This window comes from Molothrus aeneus, chromosome 8, assembly GCF_037042795.1.
Source record: "Molothrus aeneus isolate 106 chromosome 8, BPBGC_Maene_1.0, whole genome shotgun sequence".
In the NCBI taxonomy this organism is placed as follows: Eukaryota; Metazoa; Chordata; class Aves; order Passeriformes; family Icteridae; genus Molothrus; species Molothrus aeneus.
The window spans coordinates 22,455,703-22,483,415 of record NC_089653.1 but is presented as its reverse complement, the minus strand read 5'-3'; the positions used below and the strand labels follow the sequence as shown (position 1 = coordinate 22,483,415).

The 27,713-nt window shown below is 42.0% G+C and overlaps 1 protein-coding gene across 1 annotated transcript in view; it reads right to left on the bottom strand.

Moving 5' to 3' along the window:
• Nucleotides 1–27,699, bottom strand: part of ARMH3 (armadillo like helical domain containing 3) — a 123,300-nt gene extending 95,601 nt beyond the window's left edge. Inside the window, exons 1-15 of the mRNA XM_066554915.1 lie at nucleotides 27,662–27,699; nucleotides 20,690–20,801; nucleotides 20,167–20,223; nucleotides 19,895–20,041; nucleotides 17,998–18,105; nucleotides 17,075–17,167; nucleotides 16,124–16,198; nucleotides 15,388–15,474; nucleotides 12,091–12,147; nucleotides 11,063–11,106; nucleotides 9,477–9,537; nucleotides 8,483–8,529; nucleotides 7,745–7,820; nucleotides 5,067–5,160; nucleotides 164–265 (exon numbers count right to left, since the gene is read on the bottom strand). Coding sequence (XP_066411012.1) covers nucleotides 164–265; nucleotides 5,067–5,160; nucleotides 7,745–7,820; nucleotides 8,483–8,529; nucleotides 9,477–9,537; nucleotides 11,063–11,106; nucleotides 12,091–12,147; nucleotides 15,388–15,474; nucleotides 16,124–16,198; nucleotides 17,075–17,167; nucleotides 17,998–18,105; nucleotides 19,895–20,041; nucleotides 20,167–20,223; nucleotides 20,690–20,791 — 1,150 coding nt within the window. The 5' untranslated portion in view covers nucleotides 20,792–20,801; nucleotides 27,662–27,699. The remainder of the gene's footprint in view (nucleotides 1–163; nucleotides 266–5,066; nucleotides 5,161–7,744; nucleotides 7,821–8,482; nucleotides 8,530–9,476; nucleotides 9,538–11,062; nucleotides 11,107–12,090; nucleotides 12,148–15,387; nucleotides 15,475–16,123; nucleotides 16,199–17,074; nucleotides 17,168–17,997; nucleotides 18,106–19,894; nucleotides 20,042–20,166; nucleotides 20,224–20,689; nucleotides 20,802–27,661) is intronic.
• Nucleotides 27,700–27,713: the final 14 nt, after the last annotated feature.

Sequence of the window (27,713 nt, the reverse complement as noted above, 5' to 3'; positions counted from 1 at the left end):
AAGTCTTATCTCACAATAAGAAATCACTTAATTTTTTTCAAAAGGTGAAATCTTCAATCTTTTTATAAAGAGACTCCACTTCTATTTCTGGAGTCACTAGGCATGTTCTTGTGCCCTCCTGACTTCAGAAGCACTGTTGGCTGCATCCACAGACTTCACTTACCTTTTGTGTCCTGCATCACAATTGAGCTGTACTTCAAGAAGGTTATCAGCAGGTTGCTCGTTTGCACATCAGCATCCAAAGGCAGCTCTGCAGAGCTTATAACTGGAACAAAGCAGATAAGACACATTTATCCTATACAAATACAAGAAATAACTATACAGAGAACTAAGACACAGACTCACAGGTCTGGGGTAGGATCAGCCTACCTGCAGGGCCACCTGACCTCCTCCTCCATGACCACCCAGGAAAGATTTTGTTATGAAGACTGGTACCACTGCCTCAGAGACCATTTCTCCTGCTCTAAGCACAGACTGTGGTACCCTGCAAAGTGATATCCTTCTCTGTGCTGCCCCTGCTCCTCCTCCCAGGGAGATGAGCCCACGGTTTTAGCACTCATCAACATCCCCAGCCGAGGGAAATCAGGATATTTGCACTGATATCCAATTAATTCTTACAGGCAACACAGATAACAGTCACACAATTCCCATTTTGTAAAAAGACGTGCCCAGGAAAGGCCCTTCCCTGTTTCAGCAATTTTGAAATGTTAGTTCCAAAGGTCTATGTCAATTCCCTTCTTCCCTCTCAATAACAGTTTATCTTGCAGGAGCAACACACAAGACATAATGTAACAATTATTGCAGTACCAAAGAGATAGAAAAAGAAGGCAGAAACAGAAGATCTATAAAAACCAAGAAGCAAAAGCAGTCACAGCTTGTGCTAGGTACATCCCAACCCAGCAGGAAGCAGAACTGTACCTTCCATACCCTCAGCAGTTCACTGGCATTTCTCTAGCACACCAGCTGTACTTTTGACACCCTAACCGTGGACATCATCAGCCTTAGACTCTACAAGAAGCTGTTTCATCTCCTCAGCTAATTGCACAATGTGCCTCCTCACTCATTCCCCCATTCCCCAGGCAGGATCTGAAGCACTGAGTTTATGAGCTGTCAAGCCTCTATCATGTGACTGAGCCACATTTTTACTGATGACTGAGCCTGAGCTGTCCTAAAGGGCCATTCTCTGCCTTTCCAATTGGAAAGCTTTACAAGAAATATTGAAAGGGAGGAGAAAGATCAGTGGGAAACATGCATCATGCATTTACCTCCAGATCCTGTCAGATAAGTCTGATACCATTTAAGATACAGTAGCTCAGACAAAAAAAATCCCCAAGCTGATGGAGCTAGCTTAGGAACATTTCAGTAGAGTACTTAATACAGCTTTGCATTAAAAAAAATAAAAGTGAAGGAAATAGGTGGGAACCCGTAAAGAAATTGAATTTAAATTAAATTTCTTTTCTATTTCACATCAAAGATCTGGCAAACAAGATACAATTGGAGAAAGTACTGGTCTGAGAAAAAATTACTGCTTGAATTCTGTAGACATCAGTTTAGAGAATAATTCTTTGTTTTTCTGTGTGACCTGGACATAAGAAACAAACCTGGACATAATTGCTTGATAATGAAACTGCTAATGGCAGAAAGTTGGGATGTGTAAATACAGAGGAGTATCAGACTGCACACAAAGAATGGGATAAAAACAAGAACAGATAATAAACACAAGATGAAATTAAACAATGCAAGCCATAGGGTCAGGAATTTGGGGATTTATTTCCATGGCAAGCTGAGAGCTCATCAGCTGCAAACAAAATATCATGATCAGATGACAAGGTGACAAGCTACCAACATGAAGGGCTGAGGAGTGCAGTTCTACTCCTACACATATCCAGAAATGCACTTCCAGCAGAGACAAACACTGTAATGCCCTGCACTAGGTGCTGGTGAGGCCTTGTCTCAACCACTCTGCATAATTATGCACAAGACGGGTTCAAAGAGGACAAACTTAAACTTGAACAAATTTAAAGACAGGCTAGTGTGTTGACCAGAAGAAGAGAGTACCTTTCTTGGGAGACAGCAAAACACACACATGTGAAGAAGAGCAACCTTTGTTTCAAGGGAGGCTTAACACCATGACAAATGGGTATGAATTGACAAGAAATCCAGGTTGCAAAGTTGAATATATCTTACCAAGGAACAAGATGCTGAAACTGCTCCCCAACAGAAATTACTGGGAAACAAATTTAACAGATTCAGTCAGAGCCTGATAAATTCAAGGGATTGTATGCCTGCAAGCACAGGGCACTGGGCTCAAGAGCTAAGGAGACCTTTTCCAGCTCTATGCAGCTGTCCTGACCTGGCAGTAACAGGACTGTTCTGGCTGCCTAGGGGGTGAAACACAGATTCTCACATTTAGGAGGTCATAGATGGCTTGAATTACGATTGACCAAAGTCTCTCTCTTCCCATGCTATAAAAACAGCCTAAGACAGGGCACCTTTTGCACTGGAAACAGACTGGCAGACCACTAGTACACACATTTTAAGTATTTTATCATGTCTTTTCTGCCCATCCTCAGGAATGCTCAAGGCTTTTCTGAACTTATAGGAAAGAAAAGGGCATTTATCATGAGATTGGACTTTTTAAGAAGTGAGGAATTACATCTGATTGTTGGATGACTAGGTTGGGGGCTCTGAGGGGAATTTCATCCTGTACACAACTGTATTTTGGTTCAGAGAAAAGTCTGCTTTAATATAAAATACCTCTCAAAATTCAAGGCTTGTATCTCATCACCCTGTAATGAAGCAAGTCAGGCTTCAACTGGGGCAAGAGCAGGCACAGAAGGATGAAGGAGACAAGCCAAGAGTAAAATGCAGGATTCTTTAAACTGTGCAGCGAGAGGCCCAGAGTACAGCAGAGGTTCTCATGGAATTCAGGATTACACAATCACCTTCAATACAAAACTGTAGCCCTTGGAAACGAGAGGTCAAATAGATCAGTGTAACTTCACTGTTTGAATCACATAAAAAAACATAATGGGGATTTTAGGTTATAAAGGTTGCACATTCCCAGGCATGAACTGTTTCGTTTAGTCCACTCAGTCTTGAAGACCTGGGGCTCCTGACACATTACTCATGTGCCACGTCTGTTGGCAAAGTCTGTTCAATGAGACTGGAAGCTTTCTCACTCCCAATATTATGAATAGCTCAAAGATTCAGCTAAAAGTCTGAAAAATGTATTTATATCCCCAGTGGATCCTTCTTGAGCTGTTACAATGAACGTAGTGAATGAATATTTAACAACAGTAAGCAAACTGACATTTAGATAACTATGGTGACAGGCACACTTGATTTACATATTATGGATAAACAGTTTCTAGCAAAAGCCTCATTTCTCAAAAAAAAAAAGGAAGAAACCACTCTGAAGCATACATCTCTGCTTATCCTGGTTCATGATACAGACCTTTTTTAACACACATTTTGAAACTTTACAAGGTTTTAATTTAGACTATAGGTTAACAGCCAGAGAAATTTCAAACTAGAATATGAACCCCTTTTTTATCCCAGACAGCATAAAAGAAAAGCACCTGAAATTCACAGATGGATTTCTACATGTTAATGTAACTTGCAAACAGTTCAACTACACATTATTTTAGTGCGGTAAAGAGAAAGCAATCTTATCATTCCAAAGCCAAAAAGCCTCTTGCTAACTGGCAGCCATAGGCAAATTTTACAGCTGAGTTGCAAGACCTTATTAAATGAGGAAAATTCTGCATTCTCTTTAAAACAACAGTACTCAAGCACCACCAAACTAAACCAAGCCAAGGGCCACAAAAAAAAAAAATCACATTGTAGGGATCAACAAGGTGACAGCAGATAAAAATAAAGCAAGCTTCCCAATGCAATTGCTGCACATAGAGATCAGATCCTTTTCTTAAATTTAGTAACCATACAAGCCACAAGAAGCCTCAAACTTCTCAAGATCACTGCCTCTGCTGAAAGCAGGATGGAGGTTTTGTTTTGATTTTGGTTTGTCTTGTGGTAAATGAAAAAATAAAGAAAAAAAAGTGCAAGCAAGCTGTAGATGTAGGTAAGCACAAATTCTGTCAGTTGTGTAATATGGTGTGGGGGTGGATACATTTGCAATGAACACGTTGAACAGAAGCCCACAAAATGCCCATCCCTCCACATTTTATGTTATATGCACACAGGGGGACTCTTTATCTGAAGCTTTTGTTATCCATGGCAACCAGATAGAATTCATCCATGAGGAGGATCATCCTTAACTAGGGTATCAAATGACCTGAATAGCTGATATAACTGAGTAACCCAGGCTGCTTTTCCCCAGAAATATTTCCAAACTGTGCTCTATTCAAATTGACTCTGTTCCTTCATTAAACTCTCTTCAGCCCAGACACCATTAAAGTACACGAAAACAGCCATTTCATTTCTTCTCTTCAACTAGGCTATATCCATCCATACCTTAAAATGAAAGGGTTTCATTTTAGATGATTTCAAAGCATATTTATGTGGACACATAACATCTCATTTAGAAGAGAGATCTCAGGTTAAGCAGTCCTTTACAAAGCCTATCAAAGAAAAGGCAATAAGAGGGAGGAATACTTCCACACCCAGACTGAATTCAAATCCCAATTAATTCAAAGCTGAAGACAAGTGCATTAAGGACAAGCAGGAATCCACAGCAATTCTCTGTAAATCTGTTCCAATGAGAAATAATCCCAGGCAAAGGACCTGACACTAGAAATATTCGTAAGTAAAAGCCTACACAGAATAACTAATGGGCTGGGTGTACTTTCACGCAAATATTGGGGCAGTACTATTTCCAGAAGGAATATCAGCATAATTGCATTGAGCAATACACAAGGCAAAATAAAAATAAATTTGAGTCAAAGAATCTTGCTCATTTTTAGCAAGGCATATTGCTCCAAGAAGAGACCACCAGGTTACATCTGCTCCAGACAGACCTCATTAGCTGTAGTCTCCAGAAAATAGTTTGCTAGTTATTTAACAGTTTTAAATTCTTTTTCCTCAGGATATCATTGCATTTTTACCATCTGAAGAAGGTGGGGTGGTTCCAAGTGGAGTGACAGGTGTGGTTGGAACTGGGCTCGTTGGTGATGTCATCAGGCCCATTTCAGGATGGCTCTAAGAGAAAACACAAATGCACAGGTCAACTGCTTCCCCAGGCACTAGAAACACTGACCACTACTTGTACTGTTCCATGCTCTTGCACAATAGACATGACTGAAGAAGTCTCAAGAAACTTCAACCTCTTCTCCAAAGAGCCAGGCCATGGTTCCTGACCTTGGATGTCTAACAATTAAACTGTACATCAATTTCTCTACTCCACAAAACAAAAATACATCAGAAAGTGGTGGGTCTCTCCAGCAGACAGAAAAAATCCCCTTCCCTAATGTAGAATGGGAGAAGATTTGCAAAAGCCTACAATGTTAATAGCTTCTAATTCCCCCTAAAACAACCCAAGGATGTGCATTTGAAATCTTCCTCCACGATCCTTCTACTTCTAATTCTAAGAGCAAATTCTCCTTGCTCCTGCCCCCCACCTGTTCATATTCAAAGATAATAGCAATTTATTACATTCCTGTCTCACTGTAAAGCCCTGCAGGAAAGACACTGCAGGAAAACAGTGCATAACATAAATAATACTATCATTATTGATCCTCTCAGCTTCCATCAGCCAGTCACTCTCCCTATTTCATCTTTGCTAATAGTTGCCTGCCTAATTACTGCTTTGACTTCACTCTTTGCAGGCTTCCGGACCCATCCACACTGGTGGGAGTGCAGGCAATCTGCCATGCTATTTTTGAGCCTGGCTGCCAAGCAAAGGGTCCATTTCATAGGGCAAGTTTTACATAAATGTATCATCTGCCTTAATATATCATCACAATTTCAAAATAAAAGGAAGATACAGAACTGCTGATTTGATGTTAGTTCCATAGGATTTTTCACAAGTGGATATCCTCCACACTGCCTTCAAATATCTCATTTTATGAGCAACTATAAATGCATATATTTTATAGGAAGCACAGACACACATACTAGAACTCAAAAACAATTGACATCCCTACAGCTACCAAGTTGCATTTAAAATACAATTTTTCACTGAAAGTCTTCCATAAGCCAGATTTCCTTAGACAGGTTTTGGGGGCTTACCTTCTTTCTCCAGAACAATGACTGGCAGTTGAGAGACAAGAGTGCCACCCAGCAGCAAACCCAAGTACCCACAGCTGGTGAGCACACACTCAACGCTCCAGATACCCACACAACTGAGTCCCTGCTCTTCCCATGTGCCACACAGCAGCAGGAAGCCATTCATGCAGCCCCAAGCAATGGACACCAGCTTAGGCAAGAGCATTCATCACCTTTTATGAGGTTTTTTCAACATGACATGACCTACCCTGCCCTCTCTAAAATGAAGGATTACAGACAATCCACCCAAGAGTATCAGTTCTCCAACTCAACCCACTGATCAGTGGCTGCTTCAACTTCTTTCACAAGTAACTAGTCTATCCTTTTATTTTTAAGAGCTGATCTCTAGCTGATCTTTTTCTGCTCTGCTCTTTTCCCTGCCAAATGCCTCTCTTCCCTCAGGAGTATCTTGCCCACAGAAAGGCCTGAGTTGGTATTACACAGAAATGAAAGAGAAGAAATCTCTGAGAAGTGGTAGGAATGAATAACCCGGGAAAAGACAAGCAGGGAACTTCAGCAAATTAACCACCCATGAAACAGAAGCTTTCTTCGGAGGCTGTAGATCTGCTTATCAGACCTCTTCCATCACCACTACTGTCAGGAGTCCCCAAAGGTCTCCTCTATCATGCCAAGTGTTGAGCCTGAGATCTATGGCTGCACTCTGAGGACCTGAACAAACTGGGAAAGGTGTTCACTGTTTTGTTGTTGTTGTTGTTCCTCTCACAGATTACAAGCAGTACCTACAAACCAAAATTAAAAGCCTGAACCTGAAGGTCCATCAGGCTACCCTCTCAGCACAATCACTGCATCAGACAGGCTCATTATCTGCCTCCCAGCAGCAACCACCTCCCCAAACTCACACAGTGTTTAGAAAAGCATCCAGAGACTTGTGATCAGAGCAGCCTCTCAGAAGGCTGCTTCTCCACCATAAAAAGCCCAAGGACAAACGCTATGCTCCAACAACTGGTTCCCAGGCCAAAGGGGCTGGGCTCTTCAAGGAAGTCTGAGGACAAAATAGTATTTGAAACAACTGTCACATGCCAATTGGTCCCTAAGTGAAGAACACCCAATACACAGTCCATGCACACACATACAGGACAATCCATCCAATTTGGGAGCTGAATCAGCCTCTTTCTCTCAACCCTAACTTAACAAAACTGTGATTTGTTCTGAGAGCTACAGCAACTGCTTTGCTCACTCCATCCTGCCCCTAAGTGGACTATCAATAGGGCACAGAAGGCACTCCTTGCAGCCCTTCCCATTTGGGAAGGGCAAAAATTAATCATTCCAACATGAACTGTGACCTCACAACTCTTCTCATTTACTGTCAAGGTGGGAAGTATATCATAAAAATTCTTCCCCTAGTCCTGGCCTGCTTCTGCTCTTTCATGCTGATCCTATGACAAGTACATAAGGGGGAAAAAAAAGGAAACTATCTTTTCACCATTTGCATTTCTGGCTCTCTGATTTCAAAGACATCCACTACAAAGAAATGGGGAAACATTTCACTGAAACTCACTTGTGCCAGAACTGTGATGAAATTCCTGTTTAAGTGAACAGCTTCATAGAGGGCCAGAAGGATTGCTTCATTTGTTCTGTGGGAAGGATACAGACAAAGGCACAGTCAGTGATCAGAATAAAAGGAGCCAAGTTTTTCAGAAGCATGGCCTATCTAAAAAATAAGAATTTTTTTTCAACTACGGAAAACTCTACCTTTGCAATCCAGTTGCTCTTCCAAATATTAGTAGCACTAATAATAGTACTAGTAGTAGCAACCCACAAAAATAGCTATTTTTAGAGCACAATTACAATCTTTGTTGCCTTCCCACTGAAGATGTCCCTAGTTGCTCAGTGTTTTCCATTTGAAATCCTCTTCTTTAAATGCATAGGGTCCTAAAGACACTAAAATCCCTCGTATTTATCACTTGCCCCCTTAATTTAGAAAATACTTTGGTGAGGGCCAGAGTGCACAAACTTTTGCTTTCATGTGCCACCTCTGAGTCACCTATTATATGTCATAAATACCTCATAAAAACCACTGGATTTTTTTTATAGACTTCATTACAAGCAATTCAGCCGTGTCTCCTGCTGTACCCTTCCACAGGAGGGCAAATCCACAGTTTGCAGGGTGTGGTACCATTTTAGTGACAGGAGAGTCTGCTCCTCTAGTGTGCTTTGTGACATTAAACAGCTCCGTGAGGGAACGGAGGGCACCAACCACTCCACTGTGTAAATAAAATAACATCTGTGCACTTACTGGACAGAGATCTTCTCATCAGCATCTGCTATGAACATGCTGCCCACCTATGGAAAGAGAGAGCATTGCACAGCAGGAATTTGGGAAAGCTATTAAACAGCAAGAGACAACATATGGACTAAAACACATTTTATTTTGCTGTACTGTCACTGATCAATGTGTCAAATCACAAAAAAGAACAACAAAAAAAAGAAAATACTGGATCTTGAATCCCAGCCTGGATTAGTTTGCCATTTTTTAAGAGGACAACAGAGATTATTTCCTACCTGCTTGCCCCAGGGTGGGTGCAGTTTTACCAAAGTCACTCCTGACAGAGAGCTGTCTACACTGAACTACCCTCACCTACAGGAAATTTTTCTGTCAGTCAGATCTCAGAATACTATGAAATCTCTGACTAAAGCAAAGCTAAACTGAACAAGGGGAACAGTGGATATTCTTTACAAGGAAGAAATTCAGAACTGTTTTTGAAGGGTACCCCTTCAAAAATGCAGACAGTGCCCACTGCAGAATCCAAGCGTTACTCCATAGCTAAAGTGCATCCATGCTAGAGAAACAAAACAGTAAAGAAACAGAACCTCAAAGACTAGTGACATTCCAGACTATGTGCCACTATGTTTTAGGCCACATCACCAGAGCAGCAAGTAGTTTTTAAAAATGCATAGCTGTTTAAAAGTATTAAGAAGTTTAAAAAATGATTAAAAGTTTAAAATAAGGTGATTTTTAAAATAAAGTCACCTAGAGTAAAGAAGATGCAGGAAAAGAATTTCAGCTATCAACACAAGAGTAGAGGTCTCATCCTTTGAAAGAGCTTTTTCAGCCAGACAACACACTCCTCAGAATACATCCACTTCAGTTGTATTTAGTTTTGATTTGTTCAATCCATCTCTACCTCCAGAACTCACATTCCAAACTCACACTTTTTAGAAACACTCTCCTGCTGAACTTGCATGAATGCACCTTTTTAAGACTGGAAAAACACCGTTTCCTTGCTTACCATGTTAGTGAGGGCTGAGAAGAAACCAGTCTGATGCTCCTCTTCTTTATCTTTGTATTGCCTGAACAAAAAGGAATAAGGATGAAGTTTCAGGGTTAGAAATGGAGCAAGGGTTACTTCCCCCGAAATCTCTATGTGTTAGTCTTATTTGACAAGACTATAGGATGGAGGAAAGTTCAACATTCAACAGCCTTCTTCAAGAACTCACAAAATAAGAGACAAAGGGTATTAAAATATTTGTAAATTGGGTAGAGTTGGAGTGAGGCTACTGAAAGATGTGAAACTTGAACAATGCTTGTGCTGTTACAGAGGACACAAGCAGTTTGGGCTAACTCTGAAGGAAAGGGATCAAATGACTTCAGAAATTTTGTCCTGCACTGGACAAACAGTAATAAGCCATACGAGCACACAGGGTCAGTAACCACTGAACAGTTTCATTTCATCCACTACAGAAAAAATCAGAGTTGATCACCCTACTGGGTGCAGAAAGAAACCAGTAGAAATGGCCAGCAGAAACCACATGGACCTTTATGGTTCATGGCCTGATCCCACTTTCCGAGAGCAAGTGAATTCAACAAACAGGTTGGGTACCTCAAATTTAAGCTACACTGCTTCATCTGGCACTCAAAGGGAGCAAAAGCTCACACGGCCATTTATTTTGTCTGTCACACAGGAATCTGATCACACACATGTAACATGCCAAGAAACCAACTCTAAATTCTTGGGAAAGGGGGAAGGAATGAGCTAAGCAAAACAGGCCATGATCTGAGACAGTTGTTGTCAGAATGAAGGAAATTGGGTGGGTGAAGTTTTTTTCTGCTTTATTCTAATCATTTACTCTGTTAAATACATCGACATGATTTGCTGATTTTGCAAGTCAGCTGCATAACTATCACAGCAGGCTTTCAAAGGAATTAAAACATTTTTCTGGCTATTTTGAGAATCCCATTGCACAAAAAAAAAAAAATCTTGAGTTTCCTAGGTGAAATTGCTGTAAGTTTCCAAATTTTTCTGAAACACTTTCCTCTTAGAAAAGCTTGGATGTTTTATGCTTCTACTTATGAAGTAGAGGCTAAGAATATGCTACCCTTTTTGATGAATTTCTGGCTCTCTCTTCAGCAGGAGTTACTGCTTTCCACCATTTGGAAGATAATCTCTGATCTGGCATGTGGACAGCCCTGGATACATTTGTTTGTTTGTTTGTTGCAGATAGTGTTTCAGCTAAATCAATTTTTCAACAGAGAAGTTGTCAGGAAATTATTATCTTTTCACTTCTGACGAAGATTTTACACAGAGTTCATACAGAGGTAAAACCCATGACAGTAAAAACAGACAATGGATATCTTCCCCTACAGTAAGATCTCTCCTGAAGCACATTAGCCCAGCTGGTACAGATGCACTGAGACTTGCAATGACTGCATCAACTGAAGCAAAGTACCTCAAAAAATAAGATTATTCCCTGCCTCTCCAGGTGCATCAAGGCTGTCAGGTGATAAACAAGTGCTTGAACACAAACAGAAAATAAAGTTTGTGAAAATGTACAGTAACTATCATGTATTGAAGAACAAGACACAATTTGGTTTTACCTGTTATATTCCGATAAAGCCTGGGCAATTACAAGTCCCATTCCCTGAAAAAAAAGCATTTAAAAAAAACTTCACATTAAAATCTCAAGGGAGAAAATCACACACTGAATACACATTGCAGTGCTGCCCCCCCCCACACTAGATAACCTAGCAGGCTACGCAGAATTTCCCTTGAAGGTGTTTGAACTATTAAGATGTGCTATGATACAACATTATAACAAAAACCCAGACAACAAAATTGAAACTTAATTACTAAGTTAAACAGAAAGCATTTACTCTTCTTGGACCTCCAGATAGAGCTCTCACTCAAGAAGTCTCAGTAAAGCATCAAGAAATTTAGAAAGAAGTTGATGTCAGAAGAAGAACATCCAAAAAGTCAAAACAAAGAGTCATAGACACGAATAACCTCTGACTTCTTGCAAACAGCCTCCACCATTACAGAACTACTAACAGTTCTCACCCCTTATTTAGCATGGAGCTTGCTTTCTACTTCATGCCTAAAGAGCAGCTTCCAAGTCCAGAACTCACATAACTCAGTCTGCTGTCAATTTTGATCCAGGCCTGGATATAAAACTCAGACTGTAGCTACAACCCAAAATATGCTACAGGACTTTTCACTCAGTTACGAGCTTCTACTGAGTTACAAGAATTGACTTGTGGACTGGTAAAATCAAGTGACACAGCACCTGAAATGAGATTCCCTTTGGCATAAATCATCCTGTGCCTCTTTGGCACATGACAGCAAACAGTGTACAGATAGTTCATGACTGCATAATAGATCAACTTTAGCATGTTCCTTGCTACCTAGCTTTTAATCACCATTTAACTGGTGATCAAACTGTCCAAATCATGAGCTGCCTAACCTATTGCAAGAACACAGGGCTGAACAAACCACTGCACTGCTGCTCCTTAGAGCAGCACTGTTCTGAGACCTGATTTCCACCATACACCATGCTGGCATCCATTAGCCTACACCTCATGTGAAAGAGCATCTCCAGCAGCACAGAGGAATCAAGCTAAGTACTCACATTGAGTGTGGCCTCATCATCCACAATGGACAGCTTCACAATGTAGGGATTCACTGACTGCTCAAGGTGGGGCAAAAAAGAAGAAAGAAAAATGGTTTTAAATTCAGCCTTCAGGGGAAGAAAAACACTATTATGTTTCCAAGTTTACACAATCACCTGGGAAGAATCTCTGTCCTGTCCCATAAAACAGAATACACATAAATAAGCAGAGTCACAGCACATGCTAAGACCACTAGGCCAGGGACATGTTCCCCTTACTGGCTCAGCCAGGCAGACTCCTGATTTTATTGAGGAGGGAGTTTCTGTCCCTCCACCAGCTCATCTGTCAGTCTGGAAAGTGGAGCAGCCATCCTGCAAGCCTGTTATCTGTGACACACACACAGTTTTGCAGCAGGAACAGGCAGTGAGACTGGATGCAGCATTAGTGCTCTGCTATCCCCCTTCTGCAGCACCCTGCACAGATTCCTTAAAGTAGCCCCCAGGAAGGCAGGACAACATTCTGGACTCATCTGCTGCTGGGTTAGAGAGCAACACTTTGTTTGCACCACTAAGAGCTGGAAGTCTCTAGAGAATATAAATGCCTTGAATTTAGCTGAAGAAAGCACACAGGCTTCATCTATAAAGACAAATGCTAATAATTTCCAAAGCATTTCAGATTAGCAATGCACATTTTTCCTGGTTTTTGGGTGTCAGTGCAAAACTAAAAAAGTTGATTTTGAATCAAGACACAGAAGAAAAGTCTCATCTGCAGGCAGGTCATTTTGCAGGGAATTGGAGCTTGAATAATTACTTTTTTGTTAAAGAATTAAAAAAAAAAAAAAACCAAACAAACAAAAAAAAAAGAGTTATGCAAGATCTTTGGGGAAAAAAAAAAAACACATGAACTTTCTGATTCTCCAAAGCCGTGACTTTCAGCACCTGTAGTTGTCTATACCAAGGAGAGGCAAGTGCACAAAACTGGACATGAAGGGCTGTTGGATACACTATATGCTGTCAGACAAGCACACAAAGGGAAACCCTCACATTTTAACTAATTTCTTTCAGCTCTAACAAAAGACAAGGTAATTCTAGCAAGTTGAACATGAAGCAAACAAACTTCTGCCTAGATGTTATCAATGAGCATGTATTCAAAAGTCACTACTTGATTTTATGTTTTAACTTGCTATCCTATGAGCCATCCCTTAAAACACTAGGAAAGTGATCAAATAAATACTTTTTCTCACAGCATTTTCTTTCTCACAGTATGAATGCAGAAGCATTTTCTCTAAAATAAGGACTAGTATTTTAAAAAAAAAAAGAAAATATAGCTGAAGGCTTGGATAAGTATATAGTTGGAACAACTTCTAAAAACTATTAGGATCTCAATCAGGGGCATCCCTTTGAAGTTCCAAGTAAAGAGATGGAAATCCCTAGAACAGAAGTCAATAAGCAAGCCAAGATCTCATCAACATGGATAGTGACAACATGGAGAGATACTCTCCAAGGAATTCGAGAGATTACAAAATTCACATCCCAAAAACACAAAAGAACATCCTAATGTAAGACACACTGGTATTTATGCTAAAAACAGACACAAAATCAGAGTCAGCTAATGAATTTTGAGCCTTATTAGATTTTCTTAAACAGCTGGGAACACAACCTAACCAATGGAGTTCAGACCAAAAGAGAACCTTTCAGCTGCACCACAGTTAACTAAAAAGAGAACTCCAAAGCACCCGAGGCATGAAAGTGTGCTACAACTGACTGACAACCACCATACTGACCCTAAGGGCCAAAGAACAGCAAATGAAAGCAGCTACTCAAGGACAAAGCTTATGGCTGCATTACTGGAGGCTTGGCTTGTAGCACTGCTACCAAGGGCAGTGTTGGGCAGCTGTCACATAAAACCCTCCTGGGAGTGACTTTCAGCCTTGCCAGAGGAGCTGCTTGAGCTGAAGTTCCCCTTGCTACACGTCTGCTTCAGTTGGATTGTATGGATTGCACTTTTCAAACATCAGCACAACTTCCTTCAGAGTGCCCAGTTTCAAGATGTCTCAGAGTGTTCTCCAAAGCACTTGACCCCAGCTCAATACTCCCCAGAAAGCCAAGGACAAGCCTCCTGCACTCACAGCACTCTACCTGACTAAGGACATAAACTGCAGTCCCAGGGATCCCTGCCTCAGGGATGGCATTGCACAGCTCTCCACCATTTGTCTGAATGTTGCAGTGACACCTCTGGTCTTCCCATTCCACCCTCATAAGTAACCCAACTTACAGATAATTCCCAACAGTTTTCCCTCACAGCCATATCCTGAAATCAGGCTCCATGCTGCTGTTCCATGCTACCACAGCACAGAATGCTGAAGAGAATCTGCAATTCATGATTCTGACATCATTGAGAGGAATGAGAAATTGACAGGCATTACTTTGACAGCAAGTGTAGTTCCTGTCCTTGCATATTCTCTAGGTCTATTCATAATTCAGAACAAGATCTATTATAAAACCAGGTAGGTTTTGAAGCCTGCTCCCTCCTAGTAATTCTGTTGAAGGGCAGGTTATTCCAGAACTTTCCTATTTGCTGCCTAATGAAGTATATTAGATTTTCCTATTTGTAAAAAAAAAAAACCCAGATCATTAAAGCATCATGCCTCATACAAAGAAAAGCCAACATTAGGTGTTGTTCTGAAATGTTTTTTTTCAAGCTGATGAATAACAGAAAAAAATGGGAATATACCATAAACATAAAAAGGATGATGAATAAAGTTCCTCAAAGAGGAATCCATCAAAGAGAGAGAGACTTCTCTTGGAACTACTACCTGTGATGTTTCAGTTCATTCCTTGGTCACAGCTTCACCATCTCTTCTGGGGATCTGTGCTCTTTCAGTCAGCTAGTCAGGTCCTGAATCACAAATTCAGTCTGAAGCCCAGGATGACTGACAGCTCATTTTACTTTGGAGATTATGTATAACCACAGACTCACACACACACAGAGGCAGACATGTGATTTGGCACAACAGCAACTCTTCCAAAGGACCTTCCTCAGACTATCTCCACAAAGGAAATGCAAATTCCCTGGGTAGTTTCTTTCATGCTGGCACAGAAGGAGCTGTAGGAGTACCATACACATTTGATTGTACACATACATCAGAGACAGACAGAGGGAGCATAACAGGGCTGCCTTGCAAAGCTTCTCCTGCTCCATGCTGATGCCCTGATGCTACAGTGTGCACTGCTAAAAACTGCACTGTGTGCTGCCTTCATAATCCAGAGGCCACTCTAAATGAATAAAGTAGAGAGAAGTGATGTTTCTACACCTACCTCATACTTTCTGTAGTTGACCAGCAAGGCCAGAAGGACAACAGCATCATACCCGTGTTCCCTGCGACTAAGAGGGCTGGACAGGATCTGGAATAAACAACCACACTGCTCTGTCAGGCCTCCTGCAGGAAGCTTGAAATGACTCAGAGCACAGCCATGAAATGTATGTGTAAGAGCAAATTTTGTCCTATCTGAAAGATGGTATTTGGGTGAAGGGAGCGTCAGTGCCTCAAGGAAGTTCTGCACACAGAGAAGCTCATTTATCACAGACAGGATGCACATAGGCTTTGAGGGCATAAAGGGCAAATATATTTCACAACAGCATTGTATAGTATCTCATCATGAACTGTGCAAGTGTTCTGGGTTTCTCCAAGGCTCAGTTTCACTGAAAAAAATATAATTTATCCAAGAGCAGATAAAATATATCCACACTACCTTTTGAAAAACAGTTTCTGCAGTAAAGAAATTCTGTGTGAAATTAGCCCTGAAATCTGTTCAGATTCTAACTGTGCAGAAATGTCTCAAGTGAAAATACTTTAAATAGTCAGTAGTGACTAAAAACAGCAGACTAGAGTAAAGGGGAGAGAACATTACAAAATATATGTATGACTGAGCTGTGAATGGATGCAACAACAGTACCAGTGAACTACATTGCATTGAAAAAGCTGAAAAGCAAACACATTACTGAAAGTTCTCACTATGGAAGAGTCCCCACAGTAGAAGGAAGAACCCTTACCTGTAAAATAGCTTCAAATATGCTGTTAATCATCACATACTCCAGGATGGTGTTCTGGCTAATGTTATCTGTCACCTGAGTACAAACACAAGTTTTAAAAGCTCATCCAAAACTTCCCCCAGTGCTGTAGCTGCCTCTGGCACACATTGGGAACAGGAGAGTTCTGCTTCCAGATGGACACATTTATCCAGAATCTCACACTTCACAAGTCAAGGTGTGACTAGCAATAGAGCTAGACATGAAGTAAAAGAAATCTGTCCTGCCTGCCAGCCCTCTCTCTGCCAAGAAGCACCACCCACGGACCAAGAGCTCCCCCACTCCTCCACACGTTGGTATTTTACACAGCTGCATGAATGACAACAGCCATCAGCTGTTGCAGGCTCCACGCAGGAGGCAGAGAATGAAAAACAGGGCACATATGATTCACTGAGAACCTTCCCATCATGAAGAGGGCAATGAAGAGCTCCACCACTCTCAGTTATCTCTTATCACAGTCAAAATAATTCACAGTTGACCATCTCCAAAAGCTGATGAGTGGCAATTTATTACAATTTCCTCATTCTTCACATCCTCACCACTCTGGTCTATTCCACACCTTCTGTCTTGCCTCCACCCTTCTCCCTTCCTTTCCATTTATCTGAGACTTCTTAAGTACCTTTTTCCTTTAAAAAAACCCACACCTGTGAATCCAACTGATACTTCCTCCTGCCTCTCCCCCTTCAGCCCCAGTTGGCACCTATCTAACAGGATGAAAAGTGTCTGCTAGTCTGCACTGGCATCGTGGTTGGAGCCATCATGCATATTCTGGACTGACACTGGCTCTCATTCACCATTTCTTTCTCCTTCTTAAGCTTCACACTGCAGCATTCTGCTCAAGTTTTGAAACAGCTCCATCCCTCAGATGTGGCTCATATAAGCCCTTAAGTTATTATACAGCTGTTAATTACTTACTGTCACCAAGCAGAGAAGTAGCTTCAGACACAAGCTTTTGAGGCTTTCAGAACCTTCTGCACAGAGGAGGGAATCCAAGCTCTCCATCAGATTCTAAAGAACAACAGTCACATTATTTAAAAGTAGTACTTTAAATTACTTGAAATGTTTTTTATATAAAGCCTTCTGGAAGATTCAAGTAGCAGAGCACCAATATAAATCCATGTTATTCCAGAATCAGTAACTGAGCCATTACTACTGCTACCCAGGCCATATTCATACTACTGCTTCTCAACACTATTTGTGTTAACTACAGCTTAATGACTCCTGGTAGAACATCATTATCATTTTCCATGAGTTTCCTCCAGATGCAGCAGCACAGCTCCAATTAACAATACATACATAGCTTATGGTTAAAAATCTGATAGGCAAACTACTACTTAATGTTTTCCCCAAATATACTACAGGTTGTATAGAGAAGAAAAATTGCTACTCTTGTAGAGAGATGAAAGATGCAACAAGAATTCAGCTTTATCACTGGTTACTTTGTCATTTCCCAAACTTAAAATCTTTACAGTGAAGAGCATCAAGTAGGTTTAAAACAGTACATGTGCTGATGGAGTGATGAGAACACAGGGTATGACACTCAGATAAAGAAAAAGATGTGAGGTTCAATATTAGGTGGTGATCACCTGTGACAGCCTTTTCTGGCTTTAACAGTGACTACGCAGTGTGGAACTAAAGAAAAAGAACGTGCTTTATTATATTACTAACCAACCCAGGGACCCCAAATGTCTGTACTACTGGCAGGTACAACTATTTTTAGTAAGTGGCTCAAATATTTCCCCCAAAAGCTGCTGCCTGGTAGACACACCCATGTACACTCACTGCCCTTGCAACATAGCTGCTGTGCAAACTGCTTCTCTGCATTGCCAGGGCCTCACCTTCATACACAGCTCTGCCTTGTCAAAACCCACAAGCATGTTGATGATGTCAAACCCAGAAGTGGATTTGTTCTTCTGATGGACACCCCGGATCAATGCACACAAAGTCTGCAAAGGGAAAAAACAGAAGGTGAGATGTAAGGCAACACCTCCAACTCAACAGCAAAACCCACTGCATGATCCTCTCCTAGCACTGGCAGATACTGAAATTCATACCACCAGCCTGGAGGCCATACATTTTGTCTGACCTCTCCTCCAGCTATGGCATTTCTAAAAGGGATCTTGGATGCTGAAAATTTGTAAAAATTGGAGAAGAATATATTTGTCCATATTTTTCTTGTTTGAGCACAAATTTCTGTTTGGTTACCACATTGCTACACCAACTTGGACTAATAAACTGTGTCTTTGTCAACAAGAAGAACCAATCTTCCCACCAAAAAGAAAAAGGCTCCAAGTCTATCAGGCAGCTTAATTACTGTTTCATTCCAAGTTCTTGAAGATACACAGGTATCAGCACACTATCAGCAGACTCTCTGGAAAATTTATAGGCAGCAAATTACTTATTTGTCCTAAGAGACAAAAATGCCTGGGGTGACTTTTGTCATCAGGCACCTCTCAGGCCTGTGAAGAGGGGAATGAGCAGGAATACAACCACTGCAGTTTTAGATTCCAGCTTAAATTCACCAGTGAGAGGTAATTAGTTTCAAATGTAAAGCTGGAGACAAAACAGACCTGATGGAATTAGCAGATCTCTAGAACCACACAAAAGCTAGAAGGTAAGGTAGACATTCTTTTTTTGGTTACTGTCAGAAACAGATCCTGGGCTAAACAAGTCTTTGGTCACCATGCTGATTCTCAAAAAAAAAAGGATTGCTTAAGTAAGTTTTGGCGTCAGGATCACTTTCCACATTAACATAGTCTGACTAAGGGAACGCTCTCCCAGTTTGAGCTCAGGATGTGTTACCTGGTTCCTATTTACATGCATACAGCAGGATTCTTGTGACCTGCCCTAAGTTCTTCCAAGAGTATGGATAGAAGTTTAAGAATTTGAGGTTGGTCTAAGCTGTCTATGTAGCTATAACTGCAATCTTAGTAGCACCCTTTCAAACTAATTCTAAAAATAACAATAAAACAATGCAAGATTGTACAGAGATGTAATACTCTGTTTTAAATCAACTTTTCCCAGCTCACTGCTGGTCCAAAGTCCCCTACAGATGACTTCAAACCTGAATTTCATATCCTGTACTCCTAAAGCTGAAATGCATTCTGCATGCTCCTAAAACAAATGCATTCACCAAACTGTGAGAATCAGCTTGTGAACTAGTAACATCAAATATCAAAACTGACAAGGGGAGTCTCCCACACAAGATATGGAGCAGCAGAGCTTTGGTAAGGAACAATCTGCACAAAAATGGCTATGAATTCTGAGTGATAATTCTTCACAGCTTCCAATTAGGAAGTGTCCAGCTGAGGCAATTTCCTGCGTAAATTTCACACTTAACTTCTCCATAGCTTTATTTCTTTTTTGACCCAAATGGAAATTGAAAAAGGCAGCTGAAATAAGGGAGAAGAGGTGAAAGTAAAACACAACTACACAGCCTAAGTACTTTTGAGACCCCAAACCAACAGCCTGCAATGTGAACAAGCTCCTTTGATTCTTCACTGCCATCCACTTCATCCTCCATCACCAGATCCTCATGAATTCTGAAACCATCTATTGCTGTGCCAAGAGTGGACACTATGAATGTTTGGAACCTCCACAGACAACAATTAGCAACTACCCTGTAGACATCACTTCTCAGTAACAAAGAAACAAGCACAAGGTGTTTGATACCAGCAACAAACACATGGCCTCATCAGAAGCAGAAAGAGCATTCCCTGTCCCCCAGCGTGGTACCTGTAATGCATTCACCACTCTGATTGGATGCTCCTCACCCAGGGCCTGGATGCAGTGCTGAAACAAGCAGTTGATGTTGTCTTTTATCTTCATTAATTCTTCCCCATCCAGAGCCTCCAGCTTGCCTTCTAGATACTCCAGGTTGACCTGTCATGTTAAGAAGCAGTTCAGGCACATTATACCATCACCAACACCTTAGAAATAGAAGTCCTTACACTGTCTGTCTGCCACTTTGTAGGCAGAACAGCAACAGGATGTTCACAGTCTGTTACCTTCATGAGAAATAGCTCCTCCCAAAACCTAGGGTTGCATGTACTGGGGTCCTCTGTCTGTAAGGAAAACAAACAGGCATGAGGGCAAAGAAATCATTCAGGCAGAATTTAAAGAAAGTCTTTATCATATGTAGCTCAGAGTCAGCATCACCTGCCAGATGACCAAGAGGTCTCAAAGTGCAGAATTCTGGCTACAGAGATTACCAGAAGAAAGAAGGACCAAGAGAAGCAGCTCTCAATTGGGATGCCTCTGTTTATTTTCTGAATTGTTATTTGAGAAACACTGGGAAAGCCACGACTTTCCATAGATGGTAGGTTCTGGTAAGCAACAGGACACAGAGACATTTTGGAAAAGAGCAGAATACAGAGTTCTGCAGGACAACAGGAGAGCCTGGAGCACGTGCCTACACTGTGCAGGCCTTACCTTGAGGAAAGAAATCCACTGGAAAAAAACCCTCAGCATAAACTAAACCAAGAAAATTTAACACAACCCTTTAGAAAAAAGTGAGGCTCAACTGCTTACCGTGAAAATTTCATCATACATCAACACCACTTTCTCTTTCAAAGGCTTCTTGGAGGCTGAAGATTTCCGGAGCAGCCCACCTTTCTTCTCTGTTTGGGCCATGCTGTATACCCTGAAGGGAAGAACAGACAAAAAAGCTTAGAAAACTTGAACTTTTCTTCAAGGCATATCTGGCCTGCCTCAACCATCAAAGATTTTTTTCACTGCACGGAAATACTAACAGTGTCTCACAAGCTCTAAGTAGGGGCATTTATAACTATACCAGATAAGAAATCAGATCAAAGAACCCATCTAGCTCTACATCCCATTTCAAAGACATGCAGAATTCCACACACAGGCAGAAACAGAATAAGCTCCTTCTGGATAAATTTTAATTCTTCTCTATTAGAAACTGATTCATTATCCAGACCAACACAGTTTATATTTAGAAGAGTATGTATTTTTTAATCTCACTGGAGGAATTGTGATACTTGATAACAAATAGGTACCCAGTCTTTTTTGATGCTGGTCAAGCCTCAAAAGCATCTGGTGACATGAAGCTCCTGAAACTATTAGAAAGTCTTCTCTTTTCTGTTTAATTTGCTGCCTAACAAAGCACTTCAAATTCTGCTTTTTGTACTCTGAAATGGCATCCAACACAAGGAAAGCCTCCATAAAGCACTCCTGCCACCCTTGTTCACATCTCCCCCTGCACCTTAGCATCCTTATCTGGGCCAGCTCCTCTGCAAGTTAAGCCAGAGAGGAAGCCCAACCCCAAAAGCATTCTATGCGGTTCAGTTTTGGGAGGAGGATGCAAGAGAGAGGACAAGCTTTACAGGGATTTTTTTTTAATCAAATTAATTTAATTATCCATTTGACAGCAAAGGGTTTTCTAAAACCACAGAGTTTTACTATCATTAATTGGTGTTTTACTGATTATACTATTAAAAAAAAGGAGTATCCTTATTACAAAATGAGCCATTACACAAAGTAATGTGGTCCTGAGCCTGCTGTGAGAGACAACCCACTCCAGGGGCTGAGTCAGAACACACAACTTGCCACATATTCTCAACCTCATGTGTGATGCTACCAAGTGCAGCACTACTCTGACCTCGCAAATACACATTTATCTGCAGTCACAGATTTTCCTGGCAAGCATCACAGCTTTAGCACTGTTCTAACCTCCTCCATCACTGCAGAATGTCACAAGTACTCAGCAGAAAGGGAATGCCATCCCTTCTCATGTCCCTGAGCTCCCAGACTTTCTCCCATACACCCAAAGGTAATTACACATATGGCAACAGCATCCCACACACAGAGGCTTGACTTAAGTCACTCCAGGAAAGCATAGGCAGGCTCCTGTGGTAGTTGCACCCAGCCATGATAAATCATGGACACAGAGGGAAGTTCACTGTTCCAATCAGGACCCCAGAGCTTTCTGAGCTGGCAGTCATGGAGGGAGCTTTGGATGTAGCCTCAATCCCAGACTGCCTGAACCCCCTGCCACAGGCTTAGATCTGCCTTTCCCTCAAAGACCAAATTCTACCAACTACTGAATTCCTGTTCCAAATGTCCCCTACATTCTTTCCACTGCAGGCAATTTTTAGCTGACTTACAACTCTGTTCTCAACTAGGACTCTCAGGCTTCCAGAGACAGTTATTCAAACATCCATCCCTTTAGCCATAAATATTGGTTCTAAGGGGCAGAAAAACATTTTCAGGCCTGGAAAAACAATTCTGCTGCAAAAGACCCTGCCCCAGGTGCAAAGGGAAGGAGCTTTGCCAGGATGGGAAAGGACAGAGAGCAGCAGATCTCACACCTGAAAAGCTAACATTTACATAAGGAGAGAGGTGTTGTCTTCCCACTAGGAAGGGAACCAGCTGGCTGGTTATGGGCTGGGGTGAGATGGAAAGAGCCCTAAGACACCCTGAAGAAAGCTTAGCAACAATTGCACCATAACCTTCTGTCAAAACCAAAATTATTCCCGTAGCCTAGTAGGTCCATGTATCAAACTAAGATGGAAGAAGCTTCCAACTAACAAACAAAAAAGAAAACATTATTCAATCATCTTGATAGGTTCACTTTTAAAGACTTTGCATTATTTTTAAACTGTCGAGGGAAATAAGACATTATTCTAATTAGAAACACAACTGGAAACACTGAGAAATCTATTAAAAACCAAATCAAGAGTGATGTCACTTTTAGCCTAGGAATACAAATCTTGGGTAAGACTGCACAAAACAATTTTCCTACTAGAACTGTAAGTTTCTGAACCTGAAACAGCTGCCAGCCCCAGCATACAAACACATCCATCAGTGTGCTTCTAATTGAATTACAGCTAACGAATCCCAATGTCAAAACTAATAAACTAACTCTCAGTGCTTCTAGGTCAGCATTCTCACATCAAATGTGTACGTGAATGGGAGGGGATCAATAAGCTCTGCTTAGTCCCTGGATTTCCAGAGCTGTATTTTAACCCTTCTCCTCCATTTCCAGAAAGACAGAAAAATTGAAATACATCAAGATACAAAGGGTGAGGACCAGAAGGATCACATGATCATGTGAAAATTCTAGTCTCTGTCAAAATGGGTCTTAGGATTCACATTCTCTCAAACAAAGCTGCAGAGAGCACATACAAAGACAACTGCCAGAGGCAAGGATTAAATAATGTTCTTGTTTATAATTTGCTATTCTACAAATGAGCATATGGAGGAGCAAGGAGAGAAACGTAAACCATGCTTCTCATGCCAATGCTTTATTAGGTTGTGTTTGTTTTGTGACCTATGATGATCAGGTCATACAAATGGTTTTTTCTTTTCACTTTATGCAATTACATTTTCTAGATGTCATAAAGACAAACAGAAAACTGCATTTTGCTAATGGAGACCTTCTACTCAGCTGCAGAAAACAACAGTTAAATGCACAAAACATTTATAAATAAGTTGCAGAGGTGTCAAATTATCGTGATGCCCTGACAGCTTATGAAAACAACAACCCTGATGATAATTAACAATTTTCCTTTAAACACCACATTTAAAAGACATCAGCGCATTTTCCACATTTTAGGTTCAAATGGATAATTTATTCTGTCAATAGGTCATTCCCATTAACACATGCTGCTAAGTGAATCCTGCTGTATTCACTGACTGCACAGGAGAACTGCCCCTCAGGGCCACGAGAAGCACGCGCATGGGGGTTTTTAGAACAACAAACACTTTGCTGCACAGCAGAAGATCCAAGATGCTTCGTCGGGAACTAAAAGACAACTTGACAGAGCACGAGTCTTGGCAGCTCAAAGGCAGGAAGATAAAAGACACAAGTCCAGGCAGACTCTTGCTTTATCTCTCATCAACCCCAGGATCAGCTGATCCAGTCAGGAAGAGATGAGCACATCCAACCATCCACCTCCTTTCTGTTTCACTCCAGGACTCGTAACAGAGATTCCAACCAAACATACGACATTCCGATGAACACAGCTCTGTTAGCTTTTTGTTAGAGTAGCCACAGGGAAAATGAACCTGGTATTTTGAGTCTGAGATTTACTCAGACTTGTGCACACTGAGAACTGCTACACAATGCTTCACACTGTCACTCAGCTCCTGTACAGACTTATTAGTATTCCACAGACTGTCTTTTAACAGCAAAAATACTGTCAAGAGGATAACACTAATGCACATCTACACCATAATGACAGCAGGATCCAAAACTTGTAACTTGTGTAATCTTGCATGCAGCCCATCAAGCACAGCATTTTGTATTCAATTGCCTTGGCTAACAAACCTGAAAGTTTTCATGATTATAAAAGCACATACACAACCCCCACATACAACCAAACATGAATAAGTGTATTTTTCCAGTGTGGACCCCTCACAAAATATACTGCAACACTTCTTGGCTAGACAAAAAGAATACAGATGATGCAAAATTGTATTTTCACATAAGACTTACTTGGCAAACCATTTATTCACTACCCGGAAAAGGCTGTGCAAATGATGTGATTAGTTTGTTAATGTCAAAGCCCTGAACCTCAATCAATTTTATAAAGACTCTGAATAAGAACTAAGATACTTCTGCTTTTCAAATCCAGGGTCCCTTGACTTGCCAGAGCTACTGAGATTGGACTCACCTGTTCAAACATTTCAAAGGCAGCAATTGCCTCCTCCCTCCCTGAGTGTATGCACACCTGGGACTCAGTGTGCATACTTTGCCTTTCAAGGTGTTCTGCAGGTACATCACTCAGGATTAAAGGAAAGCTGCTCAAAAACTGCCTCCATCATGCAAGAGGAGGGGATAAACCGCTGTGTAAAAGTTAACTCACAGCTTCTAAAGCAATGTGCTACAAGCTAAGCACTCATACTTCAGTGAAGTACCAGGAAAAACTTGCACTTCATCCATGTGATGAATGTGCAGAGTGAATACTGGACCTGAACAACAGGCAGTTACAACACAGGTCCCAGAGCCCATCCATCGCTGGAAGCAACACACAACCTGTACCCAGCACAAGAATTTGTGAATCCCAGTGCACAGGGAGTGCCTGGACCCAGCTCCTCTGTTAAAAACCTCAGGACCTCCCCATCAGCAGCCCAGCAGACCACTATTGAAAACAAACAGGTCAAGAACACATAGGGCTTTTTTCAATGCTTTAGAAACCACCATGGCCAAATTTCTGCCATAAGTCCTTTTGCAGCTTATTCTCCACAAACTCTTGCATTGGCAGTTACAGATTGTGCAAGTACATCCACACTGCTTTTATATTTGATCCATTGTTTATAATTTCATTTGTATATTGGCCATTGGAATAAAAACTGCTCAAACTGTGCTTTCCTCTACAACTGTAAGGTGCTCAACCCACCAACAAGGGAAACAGTAACACAGCATACCAGCTTTGGAGCCATGCTGCAGAATTTCCAGGTGCCTTCAGGCAGTACACAATGAGAAACATATTCTGAAGGTGTGCTGATGACAAAAAACCCATAGAGATCCTATTTTTTCTGCAGTACAAAGCAACAACCCCCAGCACAGCTACAGTATATATATATATATAGTACTAGAAATTCCTTCCATCCCACTCAGAGCAGTCTATGTGCTTCTACATAGTACAATCTAGTTACACCATTTCTGACCTATTTTCTACCTCTCAAAAAATTAGAAAATTAGCTTCCCAATGCTAATACAACCACATGCTACCTCTCCCATTGCACCTCTTTAGCAATGATATAAAAGAGTAACATTTGAGCTACAATTAACACTTCGTGCATAACTGCATTAATTTCTATATGTCCAGTTAAAATAACACCCAATGCATCAACTTCACACCACCAACTAGCTACACTTCTTCCTGTCAAGTCCATCCAGACAAGTGCTGCATGCTTCCACCAGCATCTGTTCACACCATTTTCATACAAGGTAATTTTTTTCATTTCACCACACTTTCTCTCTGTGTTCCTGGCTACCATGACCAGCTCTCTCATGTCAGAAAATGACTTTGGGTTTTCACTTTTCAAGCTCTTTAGAATCCATCCCACATAGTTTATCATGAAATATTCTGCACTGCCTTTACACTCCCACCTAAAAGCTCATGTCACCTGCAGATTTTTTCAAATGCCTTCCTTCTGAAGAAAAACACTCTCCCTGTAACCTTCCCCTGCCCTTTTCCCATGGCTTCAGCTGGTGGTGTGGATCCAAGGCCCATGCTGAATACAGTGCAGCTGCATGACCTCGGCTCTGACTTCTGAGGTAGCTGCTATGTTCTAAGAAGCTGCACAGTACAGTCATGCCAAGATAAGAAAGGTAGAGCTGCAGAGTGCGTAGCATTTTTGAGATACAGACCATCAGCAGCACAAGTACTCAAGTACTCAGGAGTTAAAATGCAAACATGAAAAGGTGTAAGTTCAAAAAAAAAAAAAAAAAAAAGGGAGCCAGAACACAGCAACTCAGCAACTCTGAGCAGCAGAGGCTGACCCTTCCCCTCCTAAGGGATGTCTGCATGGCTGCCTGGTGTGTTAGCTGGGGGAGGGAGCAGATGAATGCTTAGCCCAGCAGCCCATTAAAGCCTCACTGTTCCTTTTGTGCATGCTAGTTAATAACTGTTTAACTTTTTTACACTGTATGTACCCTGCCCACAGTATCTCTTTGCACACAGCAAAAGTGCCATAAATGACACAGTGGATCAGCCTATTATCACTGGAAAGCCAAACTGTTGTCCTTTCCTCCCCTTGAAATTCCTCTTCTACATTTTTGTCACATTTCCTACTAGAGCTCAAACAGCTGGTGAACTACAGCCACCACGTAACGCAATGACTCAAATTATCTCATTGCTTTGCATATTCCACCCACCCGCTCCCCCTAATTGGCTCTCACCATACATTCGGATTACAGTCTCTGCTGATGAACAAACTTTGCTACAGTGACATACGCAACAGGGTTTGACCCAGGCCGCAGCTTGCTCGTGCAGCAAGTGCTTCTGCCTTCAGCACAATAAACACTGCAAGCTCCCACTGCTTTGCCCCTATTGCTATTCCCCTTTGCTTTGCCCGCACAAGTGTTCGGAGAAGGGTAAGGTAAACCACACAACCGGAATGATCAGCGAATGCTCGTTCTTTCCCTAGGAGTTATCTCGAGCCCCAACCACCGGCAGGCAGCCGGGGACGGTGCGGCCCACGAACGCCGAAGGGCTGGACTGCGGCAGGCCCCAAGGCCTCCTCGGGGCCGGCACCCGGGGCACGCACCGGGGCACCGCGCCGTTACCGGCGGGCCATGAGAAGCGCCTCCCGCTGCACGGGCTGCGTGCGGCCGCTCCCGCAGCTAACCGGGGTGGGCAGGGAGCGGCCCTGGAATGAGGTGCCGGTACCCGGCGAGGCCCCTCGCGGCGGGGAGCGCACCCGCCCCGCGGAGCCCCCAGTGCGGCGGAGCCCCCGGTGCCGGAGGGGCAGCGGGGGGCGCCCGGCCCCGCGGGCGGGGTCCCGTGTCCCCCCCGCCGCTCCCGCACTCACCTGCGGGCAGCCGCTCCCCGCACACCGCGCAGGCGCCGCGCGTGCGCCCGCC